This window comes from Cucurbita moschata, unplaced genomic scaffold (assembly GCF_002738365.1).
Source record: "Cucurbita moschata cultivar Rifu unplaced genomic scaffold, Cmos_1.0 Cmo_Scf00026, whole genome shotgun sequence".
Taxonomy (NCBI): Eukaryota; Viridiplantae; Streptophyta; class Magnoliopsida; order Cucurbitales; family Cucurbitaceae; genus Cucurbita; species Cucurbita moschata.
The window spans coordinates 2,574,644-2,600,108 of NW_019268542.1; the positions used below are offsets into that span (position 1 = coordinate 2,574,644).

Here is a 25,465-nt window from a genome sequence, read left to right on the forward strand (position 1 = left end):
CTTAATGGCAATAATTAACCATTATGTAATTGTAACCTAAAGTAAATTAAAAGTCTTAAACTACATTAATGAAATACAATAACTCTAAATTACTCTAAATTATAACCCACCCAAAATTTATAACAATCAAACTTCATTCTTCTTCAATGTGGCATGAATTGAAACATCTTTTTGATAATTTTGACAACCTTTTCTTCACATCTCCATTGAAGGATATTGTAGGGTTGATGTCTTTTGGTTCATATCAAGCAACAATGTCAAATGACCATAATACCCCTATGATAACTTACGTTCCGTTAATGATTCAAATGACTCCCAAATATCATGAAACTTCATAAGAGGACTTATGTCACGATTTCTAAGGACTATAAATTTTTTTTAGAACTATTGGATCTTGTTTTGGGCTCGAATCAAGTTTTAGAATAAAAATGGCTAAAATGCCCCATAAGATTCTTTAATATATTTTAAGGTCCAAGTACCCTCCAAATAACTTGAGATTTGAAGTAAGGCGTACAAGAACATGAAGGTTTACCTAAAATTTCAAGATGTCTGGATTAAGTTTAGAACTTAAACTAATTTTAGGGTACAAGTCATTTTAAAAGAAAGGATGAAATTGGCGCTAAAGGCTCCTAAGATTTAGATTTTATAGGCCTAGAATGGATCATAACTTGTGCTCAGGGGCTTGAATGTTATCGAGTAACATAGTCAGGATGTGTTATAAGTTCAAGGTTAACTTTTGATTTTTAAGTAATTTGAATACTACCTCAAAAGAAGCTGAAGCTTTAGGACAGCCCTTGACTTTCAAGTAATTAAGAGGCTACCCTAAATCAAGATGAGCTTAAAGTTAGTTCTTAATTTTTAAGTAATCAGGATGCTACCTCAAGATAACTTTGAGGATAGTCATCGAATTTCAAGGAATCAGAAGGCTACCCTAAGTAAAGATGAACTCAAGATTTGCTCCTGATTTTCAAGTAATCAAGATGCTACTCCAAGATAAGGTTTAGGATAGCTCTTGATTTTCACGTAATTAGGAGGCTACCCTAAGTTAAGATGAGCTCAAGGTTAGCTCTTGATTTTCAAGTAATCAAGATGCTAATTCAAGATCAGTTTTAGGTAGCCTTTGATATTTAAGTAATCAATATGCTACCTTATAGCCATGATTCAAGAAAGTAAGCTTTGAAGTTACCAATATGCTACCTTAAGGTCAATCAAGTATACCACACACAAATACCCTAAAGTAGCACTATATAAGCCCTAAGTTCATTAAGACATGAACACGGTTAGGTACCATTCAAGAAATAAGAACCAAGAACAAGAATAAAAACTAGAACATGGATCAAGATCCAAATTTTCGGGACTAAGAACCCAAAGCCTCAAAACTAAGCTCTTTATATTAGAATCAAGGTTAAGAACTCAAAACCATTTCATATGAAAGTTGTTTCTACAACTTTTTGTGATTAAGAGGGCAAAATTTTGTGTAAAATTTGGGGGCTAAGGAGGCCTAAATCACTATATCTCATTTGAGGAATTTAAAGGTACTTTGGGACGAAAATTAACTAGTTACCAGTTTCTAGCATTTACGTGAATTGGTTCACTTGGTGAGAAAGATGATAACATCATCGGATTTAGTTTGATTGAACTGGTTTTGATATTTTTTACCAGCTTGACCACTTTAAGCTCGTGTTTTGATCTAATTCAATGGTTTTTCTCTTTTGACTCAATTTAGGCTCTACTTGAGGAGTTCGAGAAAGTTCAAACTTCGAGAAGTAGGAAAATCAAACCTTTGAACATTTCAGGTACTATAAGTAATCAGTTAGATTTTTTCTTAAGAAATACTCGTAGAAAACGACTAGAACTTGGGCTGAATAGAGATGAGTATAGATTATGATGGAAATTACTTGAAACTGAAGAGCTAGACTTGGTAAAATGGAATGAACCTACGTGTATGCCCACGTATGAATGATTATTGAATTACGATGTAATCGAGATGATATATGAGCATGATAGAGAGCTTTAGCCATATAGTTGCTATACATTAGTTCATGAGCCACACTAGGGGTCATTGAGATAACATGGATTGTACTATAGGGGCAACCCCTAATTGTGAACATATCTCGACTAGTAAGGGTCTACTTGGTATAGAGAGATGTGATCTCACCCACCTATGAATTATGACACTGTAGATAGTACTTAATATGAAAATCCTAGCCAATTAGATTTAAGGACCCTTACGAATTTGCAAACCCCTCACTAGTCCTTAACCCGAGTAACTACCATTGGCCTTGTTAAGACTACTTTTCCTTGGGACAATCTTGATCCCGGAGGTCTATAGCCTTAGTTTTTCCACTTGGACTTTTAGGGTTACCATTTGTCCTTGAGGGTCTTAAGGTCACCTCGAGTCTTTAAAGGTTTACAGTAACCCTAAAGTGGAACAAACACCTGAAATTGTTAGGCATAATTTTTTTTTAAAGTCTTAAGGTGTACATACTTGATCGCCGACTCTGATACCACCTCATCAGAACTGATCTTCATGAGTCGCGAACTTATTAAAAGCTTGAAAACATGAAAAGACACAGTAAAAAAAAATGGTAAATTTTTTCGCATTAAAATGAAGACATAAATACATTTTATATACAAATCATAAGTAAAGTTCAAATACATTGAGTCACGTGAAAACAAACAAATTAAAACAGTAAAACAAACAAAACACGGCTCTATATGGCATTTGCTTCAAATCTGCTTCCATCCTCGAGCCACTGTTTCTTATCACTTGAAAAAAAAAATGAGAGAACTTGAATGAATTCAAAGATTCAGTAAGTAGGGTACTTGTAGACTCCGATCGATGTACATGATGAGTGTTGTGTTAGCACACTATTTCTCGTCATAATCTTGTTATTCACTTGAGAACTTAGGCCGTTAAGTTCAATTCTTGAGTTCTTGTCATGAATTAGCCTAAGGACCGTGGTCTTGGGTACTGAATTCTTGGTCTTGGTTTTGAAATTCTGGATTCTTAGTCTTGAGAACTGGATCCTCCTCCATGTTCTTATTTCTTATTTTGAGTCATACTTACATCCAAGTCTTCATGTGTTACAATCGACATAGTTTGAACCAATATCCAAGACTTCGTATGCTCTCTATGATACATCCTGGAACCTACACCCAAGGTTTTTCTTTTTTACGTTCAAAGCATTGTAGTCTGAAAACCTACATTCAAGATTTTTTTTTTTTTTTTTTTTTTTTTTTTTTTTTTTTTTTTTTTTTTTTTTTTTTTTTTTTTTTTTTTTTTNTACGTTTAAAACGATATAGTCCGAACCAGTATCCAAAACTTTATGAGTTTCGTGCGATACAGCCTAGAACCTACACCCAAGGCTTCTTACATTCCAAGTGGTGTAGTCTGAAAAACTACATTAAAGGCTTCTTACATTCCAAGTGATGTAGTATGAGTCATGAACATGGTGTACCATGGGAGCTTCAAGGACTCTTGATTCATGGCTAAAGTAATATACTCTCTTATACTATCTTTGAGATGTAGTCAACTTGGTAACTATCCCTAACGTGCCCCTAGATTACTCACCATGGAAGATCGAGAAGGTCACATGATTGGTGCAAAACATAGATGTGACATCCTGCAAGAAACATGTATAAGACGTCCCCTAGATGAGATGTCTAGGGAAACATGATGCCCAAACAAGACGTCTTGCTAAAAACATGGTGCAGACATCCCACCTAGAAGAGGAAAACATGGGCCTCGAGAAGTAGCGCGTGGTGGGAGATCTTAAATCACCTTCGACATGATTAGAGCCTAGCATTCTTTAAGATTCATGGTAACTTTAGGACATTGGGTGTGTAATGTTCTTAGTTTTTTTTTATATCCTTAGGATAGCATATCTTGACATAATTCATGAGCTAACCCTAGGGTATTATGACGGGTGACACCCTATCATTATGGCTTGCATAGAATCCATGGCCATAAAATAGTGGTATATGTCTTATAACATTCTTATTAAGTTGTTCATAACATCATGCTTGTTATAACTCTTGGAATCATCCAGAGTTCTTTAAAGGAATCCATTAGAAGTATTTTCATCGTGCACTACTCGAGTCTCAGTTCATACCTGCAACATATTCTTGATACACATGAGTTCTTTATGCGTTCATGTTCTTAAGTCTTGAATTTTTTTAGAGCTTGTGTTATGCTCTTTGATAATTGTCTTTGGAGCGTCTTCTTAGTCTTATGGGTTCTTAAGTTCTTGTTCCAAATATTAATGTAAGAGCACACCCATTTTTAGGTCTTATCATGATCCCTTAATCCCTAATCTAAGCTCTCGAGTTATATACATATGAACTTGTCATAATAACTTACCTGAATCTTACTATGGTCCTAACATATTTCTTGAGGTGCTTAGGAAAATCATGGAACATTATTAGGGGCTTTTAGAGGTAGTTTACCATTTTCTTTAAATCTTGACTTACACTCCAAACAGGTTCAAATATCGTTAGCCTTAAGGTTATACTTAAGTCTCCTATAATGTTCATGACATCTGGAGTTCTTAGGATCTTGAAAACATCATAGAGTCCATATAGGGATGTTTTGGTCATTTACTATCAATTACTTAGTTTAAGTTCGGGTAAAGTTCCATGTTTTTGTATATAGCCCTTACCTAAAATTTTGAGTTATTTGGGGGCTGTTTGACCTTGAAATTACTTAGGGTCTGAGGGGAAATTTGGTCGTTTTGTCCTTAATTCTTGGTTTAGCTTCTAAATGTGCTCGGATGACTTTGAAATTTTTCATAACCTCGTATTTCCTTTTAAAAAAAAAATATTTCATATATTTAGTCTTGGTCATTTAGAGTTCATTTGATCCGTAAACGATAACTTAGGCCTGTAGAAAAATTATGGTCATTTTCGTTTATCCTTGATTCAGTCCCTAAATAAACTCCGATGACAATCAAACTTTATACATAGTCTTAACATGTCACTTAGACCTCATATTTAGAGATCATTTAGTGAACCAACTTTATGCTACTAAAGTGGTATTTAGTCATTTACTACTCAAATCTTGGTTCCCTCAAACATGATCCATGAAATCTTGTAGCATTTAGAGGTCATTTGAGTCATGAATTGAAGAGACGTCACCTTACAGCCAGCCATTATGATCATTTTACACAATTTCATATATAAACTTATCGTGTCATATTATACCTAGTGATAAAATTTCATGAGTAGTAGAGTCCTTTTAGTGGGTTATTTTATCGTCACATGATTTTCGACCAAAATACTCAAATTTAGGTACTTAACTCACGATTCTTTACTTATTTCTTTCATATTCCTTTAAATCTATCTTAAATTAAGGTTTATGTTTAATTCAAAACAATTCCTACAGGTGTTTCTTAAGAAAAGTCTAAGATGACCGCTTACCTCTTGGTTGGTGTTCGAAGCCTTGGTCCTTAGCGTGTCTAGTTTTAGGAACCATAAAACAAATTCATGAGAATCGACATGCAAGGAGTTCAAATCAATCAAATATGATAGAAAGGTCAAAATATGGCTACCTTTGAATTTTATTAGTCGAAGTTAAGTTTGACCATTGACTTTCCGGCTTCATCTTCTTCCCTACGTTGTTGAGAAATCATGATTTCTCTCACTATCTACCTCTAATTTTAATCTTTTACCGCTCTACATAAATCTCGAATCGACTCGATTTCTTTATAAAACTGTTAGATGGAGTTCCAAGGAAGAAGTAGAGACCAACTCATAAATTTTTATGGTTGGTAGCTCGAGTTATAACCTTCTAAATTTCACTAAAAACATGTTTTCCGCGAGAGTAAAACTTAGAAATTTTTTTATTGGTTGGGACGTTTTAGATTTTATCAAGTCTCGATTTTATCAAGCTTAAGAAATAGTTTTGGATGGACGACTTTGCAGATGCTCTCAATTTCTCAAACTAAACTCTCAACATTAAACCCATTTTTTACCCGATTCTTAAGCTTATTAGGTAGAATGATAGGAACATCTTTAGCTCCTAACCTTACCCAACGAGCTTGTGTGTAGGGACCAACTTTTTTATTATCTCCAATTTCGCTCCCAATAAACCCTAAACCCTAAACTCCGACCCTTTAAGAATTTTCTTTAATTTCCTTTGTTCTAAAGGTTTTCAATCGTCGTGGTCTTTATGAAAACGGTTCATTATCTTCATAGGAAGCGTTTAGTATAAGTGGAAAGGGAAGATTTTCCTTATAGCCTCCGATTGCATTTTCAAGCTTTGAAAATCGGTCATTAATGGAGGTAAAATTGGGGGATTACGTTTGGGAGACTTTCCGCTCTCAAATCCTTTGGGAAACTTGTTTGAAAACTCATTTAGAACGGGTAAGAGTTGGTTTGAGAAAAAAGATTAAGCATAGCCTCAAATTTAAAAGAAACTAGTTTTAAGAATCCTCACCACTCGATTCTTGTCCCAAATCATTGCCAACAACTTATTATTTACAGATCAAATTTTCACCGAGCTTGATTGTTCCATAGTCAAGCTAATTTTTAACTTCAAGTTTCTAAATAACCCGTCGAAAATATCTTCACCGACGAAAATACTACAAATTTCATCATTGAATTCCTGCTTTGAATCGAGGAATCTCGAGTTTTTTAAATTATATTCAAATTTTAGTTCAATCCAACTAAGGAATTCAAATAATTTACTAAGTTGAACTTTATGGACAATTTTGTAATTTTACCCTTCATGAATATTTTATTTTGAAAGTTTTAAATAATAATTTATTTATTTGGTCATTTTTATCTTGTGCATCTTCAAATTCACCCTTCATACTACTTTTTCCTTTCTTAACCTTATCCAATGACCCTCATCAAATTTTTTAGGACATTGAAATCACTTATTTAAGTCTACTATGGTCTCTTAATCTTTGTCTTTACTTCCTCTCAACCTTATTTGGGCGCCTTAAACTTACTGTGGTATTCTTAAATTTATTTGGAGTCTTCCCCGAAAGCAAGAAGTGGGAGGGAAAATTATTAGTATGTCCTACCGTCTTAGTACCTTCAGAATATCAAGAAGTATGATTTTCCCTTGTTCGATGGAAAGTTAGATGATTAGAACATAGCAGTGCTTGGGTTGAATCTACGGAGACCATATTTAGGTATATGAACTGCGTAGATAATTAATGGAAGATAACCTCTATAGCTATGGCGGTTTAGGATTGTACCATTTCATGCCCCCAATTGAAGGAAGCTTTCTTCCAAAAATACTACCTTATGGTCAGTTATTGTCTCACATTTGTGTAACAATCTAAGTCCACTGCTAGCAGATATTATTCCTTTTAGGCTTTCCATTTCGGTCTTCTCCTCAAAGTTCTTAAAACACGTCTGTTAGGGAGTGGTTTTCAAACCCTTATAAAGAATGTTTCAATTTCCTCTTCAGCTGATGTGCGATCTCACAATCCACCTCCTCTTTGAGACTCTGAAAGGGGTGGACACTAGGCGATATGCCAACGAGAACGCTGGAACTCGAAGGGGAGTGGATTGAGATGTCCCACATCGATTGGAGAGGGGAACAAGTTCCAGCTAGTTTGTTGGGCCTTGAAGGGGGCGGTGTATTGTGAGATCTCACGTTGGTTGGAGAGGGGAACGAAACATTCTTTACAAGAGTGTGGAAACCTTTCCCTAACAGACGCGTTTTAAAACCTTGAAGAAAAACCTGAAAAGGAAAATTCAAATAAGAGAACATCTTCTAACGATAAACTTGAGCTATTACAATAGTCCTTCGTAAACTTACTATTAGTCATTGTATATAACAAATTACGTTTTATTCCTTATATATTAGCTTTCTTTTACTTTGCATGGACAATTAAGTGCTCAAATAAATGTATTTCAACACTTAAAAGAGTGGGCAACTGTAATGCTTCGAAATTTCACACTAAACTAGGGAACATTACTCCCCTACAAACATCATCAAGGTCACAGTACTGGTATGTAGCTCACAACAATTATACAATTATGTTCACCTATCTAAAAAAATGATTCAAGTGTCGAACAAAGGTGTAATTTGTTTGAGGGTTCCAGAGAAGAAGTTGAGTTTCGATTAAAGAGAGGTTGTTCGAGGGCTCCATAGGCCCCAGGAGAGACTCTATGATGTTACTTTGTTCGAGGGGAAAATTGTTAAGAATTGTTGGTATGGAGTCTCACATTGGCTAATTAAGAGTATGATCATGCGTTTATAAGTAAGGAATACATCTTCTGTAAGGATCAGGCTGACTCAATGGCTCTAAAAAGACAGGTAAGTTTTTCGTGAAATAAATCAAATGGAATTTAAAACATGACATACATTATATTTATACTATATCAAAATAAAGTTAATACAAAAGTATTTAAAATACAACACAACAGTTAAAACACAAAATAAGAAACGGACACAAAACATTTTAAAACAAAAGAGTTGAGGACGATGAGTGAGACTTGTCTATGGCACCTGCTTCTGAGTCAACTCCATACCTCGATTAGCTCCTTATTACCTGAAAAAATAGAGAATAAGGAATGAGTACAAAGACTCAATAAGTAGCTTACTTGTAGGTTCTTAATCGTGTCCTTGATATGCTAGGGTACCACACTCTTTCTTTTCTTATTCTTGTTTCTTGTTGTAAGTACTTAGGCCCTTTAGTTCTTGCTCTTGACTTGTGGATTCTTATCATGGTCTATTTTGAGGAGGTTTGTCCGGAACCTTGATTTTGATCTAAGGACCTTAGTACTATAGTTCTTGATTCTTGGTTTTGGTTCTTATCCTTAGGACAGGGATCTTGATCCATGTTTTGGTCCTTGATCTTTATCTTGTTCTTGGTACTTTCTAGGTTCTTGTTCTGTTCTTGATTCTTTTCCCAAGATACTCTTCCTAGGATTTACGACACTAGTCATGCACCTGACAACCTTTTTCCAAGACTTCATGTGTTCCAAGCGACACAGTCTTAAACTTCGTCCAAGACTTCATGCGTTTCAAGCGACGTAGTCTCAACTCGCATCTTAGGGCTCACCCTTCGATACGGTCTGAAAATCTATGCCCAAAGCTTCATGCATTCTAAGCGGCATAGTCTGAAACCTACATCCAAGACTTTTTACGTTCCAAGCGATGTAATCTAATCCTGCATCTTGGGGCTTGCCCTGTGATACAGCCTGAATACTTATGCCCAAGACTTCATGCGTTCTAAGCGACATAGTCTGAATACCTACACTCAAGTCTTCATGCGTTCCAAACAGAGTAGCTTAAGTCATGAGCATGTTGTATCGTGGGAGGCCTTAGGAGGTTATTGATTCTTGGCTAAGGTAACTTACCCTCTTCTTTTCCATTGTGACCCTAGACTACTCCTCATGATAGACCATAAAAGGTCACGTGATCGGTGCATACATGAACATGGCATCTTACAAATATTTGGGTACCCATAACATGGTGAAGGACATCTCATCTAGGTGAGGAAAATATGAGGCCAAACGTGACATCCTGCAAAGGAAACATGGTGCAGGGCATCCCACCTAGAAGAGGAAAACTTGGGCCTCTAAAAGCACCGGGCAGTGGGAGGTCATGAGTCATTTTGGACATGATTATAGTATTACCCAGCATTCTTGAGTTTTTAAGTCTGAGGACTTTGGTTCCTTCTCCTTGAGTGGTACCTAGCATTCTTCTTACCTTGGTAGTTGTAGAGCTTGTGTGGTATTGTTCTTAGTTCTCAATCTTGTAAGTTTTTAAGGTTCATAATTCCTTGAGACATAAGTTGTAACATATAAACTCATAATAACCGGCATGAGTTGTGCTAGAAAGTCATAGATTCATAATGAATTCCTTTTAGAGGGTCCTAGAAGAGTCTTCAGTCTTGAGGTATTTCCTTTAGACGTTTCTTGGGTCCTAACTTATAGGAGCATTTTGGTCATTTTACCCCTCATTCTTGGTTTTACTACTTAATGAATTCCAATGGCTTTCAAACTTCACCACATAATCAAAAATAATAAAATAAGATATAGTACAGAGTTTTATAGTATTTTGAGGTCATTTAGGTCATGAATTGAAAGTAAATTATCTTAGGGGCATTTTGGTCATTTTACACAGATTCTTTGTTACCTATTCATCAGTATCCAATGATCACCAAATTTCATATATGACCTCAACATACTATAATATGCTTAGCATTAAAATTTTATTGGCAGCAAAGTTCATCTAGTGGGTTATTTTAACGTTACTTAAATTTCAACTAATTTGATCGGTCCAGGGCCTTAACTCACGGTTCTTTGAGTTTTTCTTTCATATATCCTTAATTCATACTTTTTTTAGCATTCATATGAAAATCCAAGCGATTCCTACAAGTATTTCTTAAGGAAAGTCCAACTTACTTACCTCGTTGTCGACGTTCGAGACCTCCGTTCTCAAGCTTCCGGTATTCGAATTATTCCAAATTTCTTTATTATATTCATCTTTAAGTCTAGTTTAAGGAACCATAAAGAAATTAATGAGAACTGGTCTGGAAGGAGTCCAAATGGATAAAAAGTGTAGAAACGTCAAAATATTGCTACCTTTGACTTTTATTGGTCAAAGTTTGACCATTAACTTTGGACTTCGTCTTCTTCTTTGGTTGTTGGAAAATTCTCGATTTTTCCTTATCATACCCTTCTGGTTTTGCCTTTTTAACCTCTATATAGATCGTTAATGGACTTGGTTTCTTCACGAAACATTTAGATGAAGTTTCAAGGAAAAAGTAGAGATCGATTTCATACCTTTTTATGGTCTTTAGCTTTAGTTATATCCTTACAAAATTCGCTGGAAAACATGTTTCTTGTCAGAATAAATCTAGAAACTTTTTGTTGGAAAACCTATTCTAGAGCTTTTCAGGACCCGATTCCTTCATGAAACTTGTTAGAAATCTCATATGGAATGTGTAGGAGTTGATAGGAAGGAAAATGATTAACCATAACCCTCGAATTTAGAAGAAATACGAGGAAGAAAAACCCATAATCTAAAAGCTTCAAATTCGAGTTTTAGGAATCCTCGTCACTCGATTATTATCTCAAAACATTGCCTAGAACTTCCTATTTATAGATCTTGCACAACTATTGATTGTTCCAAAATCATGGGGAATTTTTTTTTTCTTTTTATTTTAAAGGTTTGTGAAATTTTCATTGGAAATATTTACTCCAATGAGGGTGCTAATGACATGGGATTTGAATATCAACCTTTGGATCTAAATAATATCGAGTCTTATTAAACATATCCAAATTTCAACTTTATCGAACGGTTGGATATGAAGATTGGATCGATTTCCTTCTGCTTGTCGGTTCTAGAACCAAATATAGTTACAGATTTTCTTTAATGGCAGTTTTATAATTATTCATAATTGTTGGGGAATTTTGGTAATTTGACATTTTTTCCGACTATTTTATTATTATTTTTCTCGAAAAATTCATATTTTTTTTAAAGATTCTTCATCTTTTTTAGTTGTTTTTTCTTTCTGACCAATCCAATCCAAATTATAAGGGTTGGGTTGGATTATTTTTCCTGAACCCTAATTGACTCAATTTGGTTTCAGGTTCATAGGATAAAAACTTCGGATGACCCGAACCGCACAAAAATGTATTTACGAATTTGACAGAGTGGTAATTCGGTCTTACTGTGCGTGCAAGTACGACCCTGGTTGAAAATATTTTATTTATTACTTTATTATTTTTAAATGAATTTGATCATTTTTATTATTTTTTTAATTTTCTGATATATTCTTATATTTTCCTTACTTTTTTTAATAACTAATTGTTAAAAAGGTTAGGTATTTAGTTGTGTTTAGTTCTATAGCAATGTTGAACTATGTTAATATTTTACAATTTTCGATTATTTTTAAATGAATTTTATCATTTTTATTATTTTTTTAATTTTCTGATATATTCTTATATTTTCCTTACTTTTTTGAATAATTAATTGTTAACAAGGTTCGGTATTTAGTTGTGTTTAGTTCTATAGCAATGTTGAACTATGTTAATATGTTACAATTTTCGATTGTTGTTGTTGATGAATTTGTTTTTTTAATGATTATAGATTGATTGTTGTTTGTTTGTTAACTTTTAATGCCTTTTTATCTAAAATTCTATTTTATATATATATATTTAAATTAAACCTCCGGACAACTCGACCCTAAAATAGAGAGGGTTGGTATGTGAAAATTTTCGAGTTGGTTTGGATTACCAATCTAACAAACCCGAACTTTTGGGCTAGGTCAAAAAAAATTACCCAACCCAACCTAGGTCACGTAGACCTGGCGTGTTTGTTGAGACAAAGTTAAAGAAGACCGGGCATTGAATCATTCTTATGTTTTTCATTGGGCCATTTTATTCTATGACCCATTTATGGGCCGGACTTTCTCAAAGTTATTTTAAGGTTGTTCTAACGCTGTGTGGTCGTGTGTACATTATCTTGTCGGGTTTTTAAGGTCATACTTTTATTGTCTAACACCCGAACTAGATGAAAATTTTTATCGCATTTTCTAATTTTATTTTATTCTACTTTTATTTTATTTTTGTTATTGTCTTTTTAGTCTCGATCTGAGCTTTTGAATGCTTGAAAATCGGGTCGTGACATATTCTTAATCTCAAGATATCAATTTGTGATACTTGAAAGTCAATAGGTTTTGTTCGACTATTTGAATTTGTAGTACGAGGTTACGGGTTATTTGTAATCTTTATCATAGTAAAAAATGAACTTGCATAAGATAAAATGAAGTCATGAATTTTCGACAAACTCATATACTTTTCATTGTCGTTTCTTTTCCCCCTAACCTTCATTTTATTTCGAGATGACTTAGTTAACTCATGTGAAAGGGAGATTTTAATCTAAACTATATTCTCAAAATTACTTTTATTAATGAAATCTATGTATTCGAATGTCCTTTTGTACTCTTTTTAGTTTGTGAGGGACGACAATTGTCATGGCCCGATTTTATAGCTACTCGAAGCACGGATTACAACGTGAGCTTAATCGGAAGGAAGAAAGATACGGTAATTTTTTTGCTTTTTAAAACAGAAAGACCCAAAAAATTTTAAAGCATAAACACATACAATTTGTTAGTATAAAATACTCAATAAGTAGCCTATTTGTAGTCTCTAAATTATATCTATGGTTGATGCTAAAGTACCGTACTCTAAAGCTGATCATAAAGTATAAACAGAATTATGTTCTAAGGACCCTGATCATGAGGTTCTATGTTCGGAGTTCTGAGTTCGAGAACTTGGTTAGCTTGTTGCCTGGCCAATGCATTTGTGTGGTCCCTTGCTATAAAATAAACTTAGACAGAGTGGATCTCAACGGGATTTGGACCAAGATTCAGATTCCAAAATGGGTCTATAATGCCTCTTGCATTTCTCTATGTCTCCCGTCACATAATTTGAGTCGAACATTCCACAAAGTAGGGTATCCCACCTAGGTGAGAAAAAACATGAGATCATGTTATACCATATAAAGGGAGATCTAAGGTGACTTTAGCACGAGACAGGGAGAGAGAGTCAATTCAATCCTCAGCTGCTTTACCGAGTGAAAGATCCATATGTATAGATATCATCATCTACATCCAGAAAGCCGTCTTGGTTGTGCATTTATGAGGTTCATCCTAATTGGATTAGCTAGCAAATAATGTGTCGTATTGAGCTTACCATCTTGGTTGTGCATTTATGAGGTTCATCCTAATTGGATTAGCTAATAACCCTAGTGTTCATGGTTTTGACCGTAAGGGTCTATCATAAGAGGCTTAAGGAATAACTTAAGCATACGACATTTTTTAAGGCTCATAAATTCCTATTTCAAGCATACATGTCATAACCATGTCAAACCGTCGTAAAATCACGCATAATTCATTCATAACATTATAAGTAGGTGTCATGTAAAGATTTGGGTCATTCGGAGTTCATTAAGACCATAAAATTAACATAGTAGGCAACGGATTTTTATCATTTTTTACTCCTATTGATGGTTTCACGTGCACCCATATTTTAAAATTTTATGTACAACGGATATCATTTTAGGGCAATTTCATAATTTACCCAACTTTAGGGGGTAAGAGAGCTCAACTTCCTTCGATATCTCTATCAAAATTTTTCCGCTTCATCCCATGAACCTAACGTTGGACGAATTTTGTTCTAGCCCTCTAAGAATCCATAAAACAAAGGCTTGGTTGTAGCGTTCAGAGGAGTCTTAGTTCAAATTGTGGGTACCAAATGGAAGGCCTCACTTCACTCTTTATACCCCATATCACCTTTGGTCGCCGACTGCTTTGGATAAGTACAAATCTTTGTTCGAAATTCGCACAGATCTACCTTTTATTCATTATCAACTCTTCTTCATTATACCATACTCGATAACTACGACTACATTTTTTATAAAGCTCCCGTAAATCTCTCCCGACATTCATGGCTAATTCTTGTATTTCTTTTCTCCAATGTGAAAAGAATTCCAACCTAAAAGGGGTTTTGGAGTTTGGAACCCAACTTTTATAAAGCTAAGACTTCATAAAGACAAAGAAGAAGAAGAATCTACCCCTTGTTGCATATCTTTCTCTCTCTTTTTAACATTATTAATGTGCGGGTCAAAGATCATGTTTGAACCATTCCCACTTGATCTTTCAACATTTTCAACACTTCTATACCGTGGTGGTCGTAGGAATCGCTCTCTGTAATCTTAATTGGTTCTGCTGTGACTGACCCGTCTCTTCAACTTCTTTATTCGTGAACTTTGGAACACATTCGATAGATTGTGTTTGTTCAACACTTTGATTAGTAGTGTTTTCTAGATCACCCGTCGACTCAAACCTAACTTCATTAGTTTGTTCGATAAACAGTTTTGACATGATCCGTGAATCGAATAGAAATATTTATGGGAGGAGACAAAAATTAAAATATAATTAAATGAGGATTAGGTTGCCTTGAGCACATGGGTGCATCTACTTTTTAGGGTTAAAGCAAAAGGCTATAAAGAGAAGTTTGATTGAATGCATTAATATATGTCTTCGCTTTACGAAGTTCAATTATACAATATGTTTTAAGGATAACGAGCCTGTAACAACCCTAGAAAATAATAATAATAATTAAGAAAAAAACCGAGAAAAGAAGATGGAAGATTTGGAGATGATTAAATAATTTTACCGTGTACAAAACATCTTAATTTCTGAGAATAAGAATTATAGCGGATAGACCATGAAAAACGAACCGAATTTTGAAATTCTTTCCTATAACAGTAGCTATATGTTCCAAAAATCGTAGTAATAATAGAAAATGAGATCTTTAATAAAAATAATATATATGATTGATATAACGACGTAATGTGACGATATGACTAAGATATTTAATTTTGACGGTTTAAATTTGTGTATCTACCCAGTTAGAGTGTGTATTATTATTTTTTATTTCAATTTTATTATTCTATTTGATTTTTGTAATAAGGTGTGGTGTATCGTAATCACATTCTTTTTGGTAGCGGGATGATGATTTTACGGTACTCGTTCTTTCAGCCATGTAAAAATCGTATTTCGCAGACACGGTTAAAAGATTAAATGTATTTTTGAAATAAAGTACTAACGATTTCGATTCAAAATTAATTGTAAAAGCAAATTTAAAGTAAAAAAGAGTTGTTACAGATATCAAAAGTAGGAGTATACATAGAACTCGACAATCCGAACCGACCCAACCCGAACTATAGAGGCTTGAGTTGGATCAAATAGCATTTCGGATTAGGTTAGGTTGGGTTGATTTTTTGAAATTGAATAGGTTCGGTTCGAATTTCGAGTTGACCTGAATCGAACAAAATCTTATAAAATATACGAGACAGCTTAAATATTTGTGGGTCGAGTGAAAATTGTGCAATATAGTACAAATCTTACCCCTAAATATATCATACTATTTTTTAACACATTATTTATAATGTAATAACCCAAATAAATAAATAAATAAAAATAGTTTTTAAAAAAATTAGGTTAAAAAATAACCTTTCTCCATGGTTCTCTCCCCGCTCACCTCTCATCCCTTCTCTCAATTATCTCTCCTCAATTAATTACTCTAAAATATTTAGCATAATTTTTTTTTGAAGTATTTTTATTATTTTTTAATTTGTATCGTATTATATATATATATAATACATTGTTTGCTGAAATAAAAGTTACGTTAATATTAAATTTTAAAGAAAATAATAATTTAGTCTTTCAACTTTGATACGTCCATGTAATTTAATGTTTGTAACACTTTAGACTATATCGGTACAAATTTAATGAAATATTCTTCTCTATTGTGAAAGTCCCACATTGGTTGGAGAGAAAAACAAAACATCCTTTGTAAAGGTGTGGAAACCTTCCCCTAGCAGACACGTTTTAAAGTCTTGAGGGGAAGCCCGAAAGGAAAATTCTAAAGAGGACAACATCCGCTAGCGGTGGGCTTATGTTGTTACACCTATATAGATGTAAGTTTAAATTGTAGTTATTGGCTAAACGGGGTTGATTATATTTTCTCCCCCTTACCCTAGCCAATTTCTCGTGCTTGTCGTGATTCCCGTCCCATCTCCATTTGTGTGTATATATATTAAAAATAATTATTGATCTGAGTAGACATCTCGTAAATATAGCTAACCTATACCACGTATAGATATTACCCAACACCTATATATATCTTTATATATATATATATATATATATAAACTTGGGGAGGAAGTATGTAGTAGATCTTAGGTCTTAGGTCTTAGGTGGGGACCAACAAAATAAAGTTAAGAAAATTAATATTGTGCAAAAGATATCGAAAATTTAGTTTATCAACGTAACTGAATAAAAATAAATTAATTAACCTAAACAGAGGTAGATTGATTTTTTGGGATCCTTCCTTTCTTCAAACCTGAACGAACAGATATAGAATTAGACTGATTCCCTAGATACTTTTCTGAATATTCTTCAATGTCCTGGCTATTTACGGAACGTGAGAAGGAGATGATATGGAAGAAATCGAAGAATTTCTCGAGAATCCTACAAGGTCAGTTCGTTCTTTTTTTCTCAGAAAAATGGTAAAAACTTCATATGGGTTCGAATCCTATTGAGAGGTTCACTAGAGATCAGAAATTGTTGAAGAAAGAACAATATGTTTCTTCTGTCTCGTCCAGGCGATCGAATAATAAAGAAATAGTTAATATATTCAAGATAATTACGTATTTATAAAATAACGTTTTAATTCATCATATTTCATCATATTCGGGATGAGATGTGATATGGTTTCGAAGGCTGAACTATCGTCTTTTTATAAAAAAAAACCCTTCCTAATTTACTTATTTCAACAAAATACTTAAAAAAATACCTCTAAATATTTTTTAAAATCTTCAAAAACACATTTTAATTTTTATTAAAATAGTAACAAATACATATATTATTAATACCAGGTTAAAAACACTCTTCAACTTTCCATACACAATTTTTATGATGTCCCACATTGGTTGGAGAGGAGAACAAAACATCCTTTATAAGGGTGTGGAAACTTTTCCACTCGTTTTAAAGCCTTGAGGGGAAGCCCGAAAGGGAAAGCTCAAAGAAGATAATATCTGCTAGCGGTGGGTCTGGGCCGTTACAAATGACATCAAGGCCAGACACTAGACGATATGCCAGCCGCACGTGCAGGGTTTTAAAGCCTTGAGGGGAAGCCCTGAAGGGAAATCTCAAAGAGGACAATGAGGGGAAGCCCCGCACGTGCAGGGTTTTAAAGCCTTGAGGGGAAGCCCTGAAGGGAAATCTCAAAGAGGACAATGAGGGGAAGCCCCGCACGCCCCCCGCACGTGCAGGGTTTTAAAGCCTTGAGGGGAAGCCCTGAAGGGAAATCTCAAAGAGGACAATGAGGGGAAGCCCCGCACGCCCCCCGCACGTGCAGGGTTTTAAAGCCTTGAGGGGAAGCCCTGAAGGGAAATCTCAAAGAGGACAATGAGGGGAAGCCCCGCACGCCCCCCGCACGTGCAGGGTTTTAAAGCCTTGAGGGGAAGCCCTGAAGGGAAATCTCAAAGAGGACAATGAGGGGAAGCCCCGCACGCCCCCCGCACGTGCAGGGTTTTAAAGCCTTGAGGGGAAGCCCTGAAGGGAAATCTCCTTGAGGGGAAGCCCTGAAGGGAAATCTCAAAGAAGACAATGAGGGGAAGCCTTGAAGGGAAATCTCAAAGAGGACAATGAGGGGAAGCCCTGAAGGGAAATCTCAAAGAGGACAATATCTGCTAGCGGTGGGTGTTACAAATAACATCAAAGCCAGACACTGGACGATATGCCAGCCGCACGTGCAGGGTTTTAAAGCCTTGAGGGGAAGCCCTGAAGGGAAATCTCAAAGAGGAAGAGGACAATAGCCCTGAACGGAAATCTCAAAGAGGAAATCTCAAAGAGGACAATATTTACCCGCAGTGGGTCTAGACTGTTACAAATGATATTAGAGCCAGACACCGGACGATGTGCCAGCCGTACGTGGAGGAACTAGTGCTAACGTTAAGAATTTAGATCTATTATTGAAAATTTAAAAATATTTTTTAGGGTATTTTTATTAATTGAATTGGGAAAGTAATTAGGACAGGTGGAATTTGCTTAGCCCTAACCAATGAAAGAACACGTTATCTGAAAATTTCCAAACAATTACTAAGCTCTGTGTGTGTGTGTGTGCAAACAAAGCTCTCAGCTATGGAAGATGTTGAGTCCATAAATCCCCCTCTCTACCTCTCTCTCCTTTCACCACATCACTCCATATTTCAGGGAGTGAGTATCAGTTTGAAGAGGCATAGATATCAAAATGGATGCCAAGGGCAAGGGCAAGGGCAAGGCCAAGATGCCTCCTAATGATGATGATCACAACCCTAACCCTAAGAGAACTCGCCCTTCTTCTTCATCTGGGTTCACTCTCTTTCTCTCTCTCAATTCTTTATTTTTATTTTTTCTGGGTCTCCTAGGTTTTGATGTTCTTGTCGGTTTGTTTTTCATTATAGTATTGGAGCTACATCTGTAGCTGAAGATGAACGTTACGTGCTTGAATGTTTGTCTCGAATCCAACCTATCTTGAGCAATTGGGTATTTTTTTTAATGTCGTTTACAACTCTATCTTCGAGCTTCTTGAACCTTTCTTGAAAAGCCAAATTTGAATATGAAATTCATCTCTGACATTTGTGTTTTCTAAGGTACAAGTGGAAGTGATGAATGCACTTCAAACTCACTTTCATCCTCTTTTAGAATCATTAAGGTTTGTATTTTAAATTCCATTCATTTTTTCGTTTTTGTACTATTTGATTCTATTCGATTGGATTCTATTCTGGTTTTTGTACTATTTGATTCTATTCGATTGGATTCTATTCTGAAATTAACAATTTAGTCTGCACCTTTGGATAAAATTACCTTTAGATACAATTTTATGAGAATTTTGTATTCAATTTTCTGTCCTATTTTGTTGGTTGAGTAAAACAAATAATCGAACCTGAAAGAAATGAAATAAATAACACGGTAATTTGAGGATATAGTTTCTTTATATTAAGGTATTTGTGGTAGAACGTACAACTCTTTTCCTATAAATGTTCCACGATTACTGATTTCTTAACGCATGACTGTTGCATTCCATGATGTTTAATGTTCGGGGTTGAACAAGTAGAGCTTATTGACTCACATTTTAGTCGCACACGACATTGTTACGTATTTGTATTATTTATAACTATATTATTTGAATAAATGTTGTATTTTAAACTATGGTTTGGTTTCATCATATAGAGAAAGGAGAGAGGGTGGAGAAGAAGCAATTTTTGAAGGAGGGATTGAGAAGTTCAAGCTAGTTTTCTGCAACCAACCACCCTCCACTATCTTCACCAACAATGAAATCAAAGCAGAAAATGGTGAGGCTCTAGTAGTTACAATTTGTGATGCCACAACCAATGCCATAATCCGCACGGGTCGTCTGGCATCGGCCCTGGTTGGGCTCGTCGTTGTCAATGGAGACTATGATGAAACTAACAGTAGTTTGAGTGAATTGAGTCGAAACATTTTATCTCCAAGAGATGGGAAAAGGCCTTTACTGGTTGGTAATGGTATCAAACTCAACTTGGAGAATGGCGTTGCTTTCATTAAGTGTGTGTCTATCACGGACAACTCGAGTTGGATGAAATCCAAGAAGTTTCGTTTGGTAGCGAAGTTTATCGATGAAAAAGTTCTAGCCATGTTTCCAACCGTTGGGTTTGCTGTGTCCCAATCTTTTAGGGTCATGGATCACCGTGGAGAAGGTAAACTCCGTCTCTTTAACAGTTTTACATGATTGAATGAATGATTTTCTTTATATAATTTCAGTGAACAAGAAACATCATCCTCCAAGTAGAGAAGATGAAGTTTGGCGATTGGAAGGCATACGAAAAGATGGACCGTATCACAGAAATTTGTCCTCCCATGGTATCAAAAATGTGGACGACTTCTTGCTCGAATACCAAAAAATAGGTCCTGCCCGTCTAAGAAAGGTAGCCCAACAAATCAAAATAAATAGATTTATTTGAAATTGAAGTTATTAGTTGTTAAGCAGTTCTAAGAGAAGAATTGTTAGTGCTCCATTAAATATAAGTTTTAGTCACGTAAAATTGTAAAGTATTGTGATTGAAGTAACTCGGTATCAAATAAACCCTCTTCTTATTTTTCTTTCTACTCCGGTTATTCATTTTGACATACTTCGATGGGAGGGTCAAAACCAACAAAATAACAATTTGTGCAGCTGCTTGGTAACAAAGTTTCAGACAAAACATGGATAATGGCGGTTGAAAATGCTTTTGAGTGTCAGAGTTATACCATATACGAGCCATTCTCAGAGGTTACACGCTCTCTTTCAACTTTTATTTTTGTATATTAAAATAGAGAGCTTTAAACTAAGTCGATGCGGTATGAAAACAGACATGTTTTCCAGCAAATAATGTCATGGGAGATGAAACTTTTAACGAAGTCCATGACATTCTTGAGCAAAACAATTTGAATTATGAGGATAAGAGTCCACAAGTGTACTTTACGGATGACTTTGGAAATGAGCTTACTGGTATGGTGATTTCAAGTATTAAACATTTTTAAAGTTTAGGATCATTACTTAAATTTTTGTTAAAACTGATATGAATTTGAATCGCAGATTCGCCGCCATTGTTTACCGGAGAAGTTTCAACTTCATGTGACGCAGCTGCAGCCACAACTATGTGCAACCACAACTATGTGCAGCCGTCATTGTTTACTGGAGGAGCTTTAACTTTACGTGACGTAGCTGCAGCTGCAGCCACAACTATGTGCAGCCACAACTATGTGCAACCGTCATTGTTTACTGGAGTAGCTTCAACTTCATGTGACGCAGCTGTAGCCAAAACTATGTGCAGCCACAACTATGCAAACACTCACACCGATCAAAGACCTTTGACAAAGTGAGTATCCAAACTCAAGTGATTCAAACGAATCACTATCTTTTACATCTCAATACAACAACTTGATTGAGACTTTATCCTTTAAATTTAATATAAATTTTGCTGGTGAGACATATACCTTTATATATGTATAAAGGTATATCCTACTTTTTTCTATGAATGCTATATTTCCCTCAAAATTTTGTCACCTATAATTCATACAACAATTTTGGTTCATTTACTTTGTGGATATCATTTTTTTTTCTTTTTTATTTATATATATACACGTATTATGATTCCAAAATATTTATATTTATGTTTAACGTGTAACGACTCAAAATTTTCTACTTAATTTAAAGTTGTTACTGTAAACCTATCATGAACATTGAATACAAAAATACTTCGTTTAAACTTTCATAAAATGTCACGTTCATCTTAAAACACAGTCATGGATTTACCTGTTTTGAAAACACATCTAAAAACAACACAACAAAAGACTAAATAAACATTTAAGCCTAAGTCTAAGAAAATAAATACGACTACCCTATGTATGTGTCATGGTCTCGAGTTGCAATGTCGTCGTCAATCGTACATGAATGTCTTGCCTTAACCTGAAATAGAAGTAGCACGTGACTTGAGTATTTAAAGAAATACTCGGCAAGTGATCTCACTATCGGGGGTTAGATGTAAGAACATGCGAATACAATGACGGGACCTATCCTTTCAATCTATTTTCCTACGGTACTATCCTAAGGGGTAACTTGGATGTGTATCATATACTCAACACATAGCCTATACGTGTGAGTATGTGTATTGTGACATGATATGAAAATGATATGAAATGTTTTATGGTACGAGATATGTGATAAATTTACATGTTTATGATATGATATATTGTGATGTGAAATGTTATGGTAGGATATGTATATGATAAAAAATTGTTATGTTTGAAAGCATAGAATGTTATGATATGATATATTTATGTAATTTGTGTATATATTTATGTAGATATATGTATATATTTATGTAGATATATGTATATCTATGTCTATATGTATATGTATATATATGTATATATATGTATATATATATATATATATCATTCACGTATCATAACTATATCATATTTGTAAACAGTTCATGGTCATATTATTCCCTAACTTATCATAGTCTTAACATTCTTATACCTATCACAGTCATATTGTTACATGAACGTACCTTAGTCATATCGTTACAGGAACGTATCCTAATGCTATCATTCTATCAATCTAATATAATCCTAAACCCTAAACCCTATCCCTTTCTACCCATAATCTAACCATATTCTTTTATCAATAGATCATGACCATATCATTTTTATCAATCTCTCATATCCATAACACTTCAATACGTAACCTAACCTTGACGTTTCATGAACATATCTTACTTCTATCATTACATCACGTTTAGTGCATCCTTCTTGTATCCTATTTCAAACATATCATTGAACACATTATACCGTAAGTATTATCATACAATTCACATAATATCATATACATATCATATCATAAGCATATCAATCCATAAACAATTCACACATATCAATATATATGACACGTGTAGAATTACGGGATACGTGTCAATATCAAATATAACCATATCGATAGTAAAGTCACTTACTTTATTAGTTTAGGCTCGTGTCACTAATTTATTCTTAAGAAAGTTCGAGTTTTATCCTTTGTATCCAAGTCAGCCTCGATGGAAGCCTCGATGGAAACCTTTGATACAAATTATCAACCCGTGCCTGCCTCACACTTTCACCATAATAACACATAGACTTTTGGGCCATTTGGGCCAGTCTCATTTGGGTCCTTCAATGGTTCAGGCTCTGGCTCCTTAGCAATTTGACACAAATTATGCAACACACAGCAAGCAATGGTCAGTGGCGCATGGCTTAAACCCACGTTCAAATCCTGAAGAATCTTTCACCTAGCCTTAAAGCAAGCCAATTGCATCAACTACAACTACAACCCACTGACCCCCTAGTGTCATGCAGCATGAACACTGCGTCCGCACTCATCATCGTAAAGGAGAAGTATCCCTTATGCTTATGTACATGCATGAGATTCCTCCTGTCTCTCATCTTAACATCTCTTCTGATACAACTCTAGTCTATCTCTTTGTTACGCTTAGTAAGACATGCTCGTTAGATATTTATATTAATATCATTTTCATACTTTTAGGATTATGTCTTAGGTCGATCTATGAATTGATACAATATGACATTCATCATCACACAACATGTTTAATATTTGAAAACATCATCATATTCGGGTAAAAGTCATGCAAGATATCATAGTCATCATAAAGCCATCAAGTGCATCGAGTATATCAAATACATCATACATCATCATATAACGCATATACTTTATCGTACATCATCATAGCTCATACACCATAGTTCATACGTCATAGTTCATACATCATCATATAACTAGTGTACGACATCATACGATACAACTCATATATCGTAAACATAAATATCACATGCATCATAATATGTCATCTCAAACAATCATAGATTGTAACTCATCCAATTTCTAGCCAATCCTAAAAGTAAGTCCACTTACTTGGTTGCCTTAGTCGAAGTACTCCCTATTTAATTAACGTAATCTCCCGTTTCTCGAGAGTTGCTCCAAATATTTCTGGGCTCCTTTTCTATCACACCTTTCGTCACCTTTCGTTAGTATTTCACAATTAAATTAATAATCCAATTAATAATGTGAAATATGGCTCTAAAATGGCCTCAATTACCTTAATCTGGGCCAAAAATAGGTTCGAGAGTGTCAGAAGGGTAGAAATTGAGCTGAAAAATGAAAAATCGAGACGGATAAGCCGAGGAAGCCGCTGGGAGCCGAGCCAAGCTACAGAGTCGAGGGGCTGCCTTTTGTCACAAGTGGACATGTGGCAGCACCAGGGCAGGCCACGTCGTTTAGATGGCGTGAGGTCGAGGCGCTGCAGACTGGACTACCGGCCGAGATAGGTTTGGGACTCGGGTTATTGGACTACTACAGATGTGGGCTAATGGGCCGAGGGAGAACTTGGGCCTCGGGTTTGCAGGCTGGACCACCGGTTCGGGTTGCAGAGGCAGCCGTGTGTCGTGGGTCACAGATGGGTCCGACCCATATCATTTGTAATAGCTTACTTCAATAATACGATTCTAAAAATAATTTTTCTATACAGATAATGGTAAGAACAACCTCGTAGGATTCTCGAGAAAAACAAAACTCCATTCAAACAATTTTTAAATGGAAGATTTTAAAAAAAAAAAATTAACTGTTGGATGATGGAAGTCCCACGTCGACTAATTTAGGGAATGATCATGGGTTTATAAGTGAAGAATACTAACTTCATTGGTATGAGGCATTTTGGGAGCAAAGCTATAAGAGTCGTGTTCGTCTAACATTAATTGCTCTGTCAAATCTTGAATATAATGTTTCTTGTCTCCCATATAAGTAGGGTTCGATTGGGACTATTTATTTCTCTTACATGAACATCATTTATAACAAAAACGTTTAAAACAACATCTATTCTAACCTAAACTTAGAAATTTAAATATCCTATTATGCACGTGTCATAGTCTCTGCTCGCGATGGCTCCGTCCTCTGTATTAGTGCGCTTTGCCTTTATCTGAAAAATGATTTAGAAACTTATCTTTAATCGCTATAGGGGTGGCCTCCAGTCTCGGGGAGATTGGATGTGTAGTACTTCCCTACACACAACTCATCGTTATAGGGGTGGCCTCCAGTCTCGGAGAGATTGGATGTGTAGTACTTCCCTACACACAACTCACACGTGGGAGTGTGAATCCCCATTTGTTACAAATTATCAAAGAATTTAGCAATTTATTTTTATTTTTTAAATTTCCCCATTCGTTACAAATTGTCAAAGAATTTAGCAATTTTAACCTTATAAAAGAAATAGTTATTTTATTTATTTATTTATTATTATTATTATTATCTTTTATCTTTTTTTTTTTTTTTTTTTTTTTTTTTTTTTTTTTTTTTTTTTTTTTTTTTTTTT

At 34.9% G+C, this 25,465-nt stretch overlaps 1 protein-coding gene across 1 annotated transcript; it reads left to right on the forward strand.

Annotated features, from left to right (window-relative positions):
* Nucleotides 1–18,706: 18,706 nt before the first annotated feature.
* On the forward strand, nt 18,707–21,430 carry LOC111461976 (calmodulin-binding protein 60 G-like). Its single transcript, XM_023105619.1, has 8 exons — nt 18,707–18,896; nt 18,989–19,070; nt 19,178–19,239; nt 19,758–20,263; nt 20,328–20,491; nt 20,740–20,835; nt 20,916–21,054; nt 21,142–21,430. Exons 1-8 carry the CDS (start codon nt 18,796–18,798, stop codon nt 21,426–21,428), a joined length of 1,437 nt encoding a protein of 478 aa, XP_022961387.1. The 5' UTR covers nt 18,707–18,795; the 3' UTR covers nt 21,429–21,430.
* Nucleotides 21,431–25,465: the final 4,035 nt, after the last annotated feature.

Coding starts and splice junctions, on each gene's coding strand:
- LOC111461976 (XM_023105619.1), top strand. CDS start 18,796: ATGGATGCCAAGGGCAAGGGCAAGGGCAAGGCCAAGATGCCTCCTAAT. Junction 19,071..19,177: donor AACCTATCTTGAGCAATTGG/GTATTTTTTTTA, acceptor GTGTTTTCTAAG/GTACAAGTGGAAGTGATGAA. Junction 21,055..21,141: donor CTTTGGAAATGAGCTTACTG/GTATGGTGATTT, acceptor TTTGAATCGCAG/ATTCGCCGCCATTGTTTACC.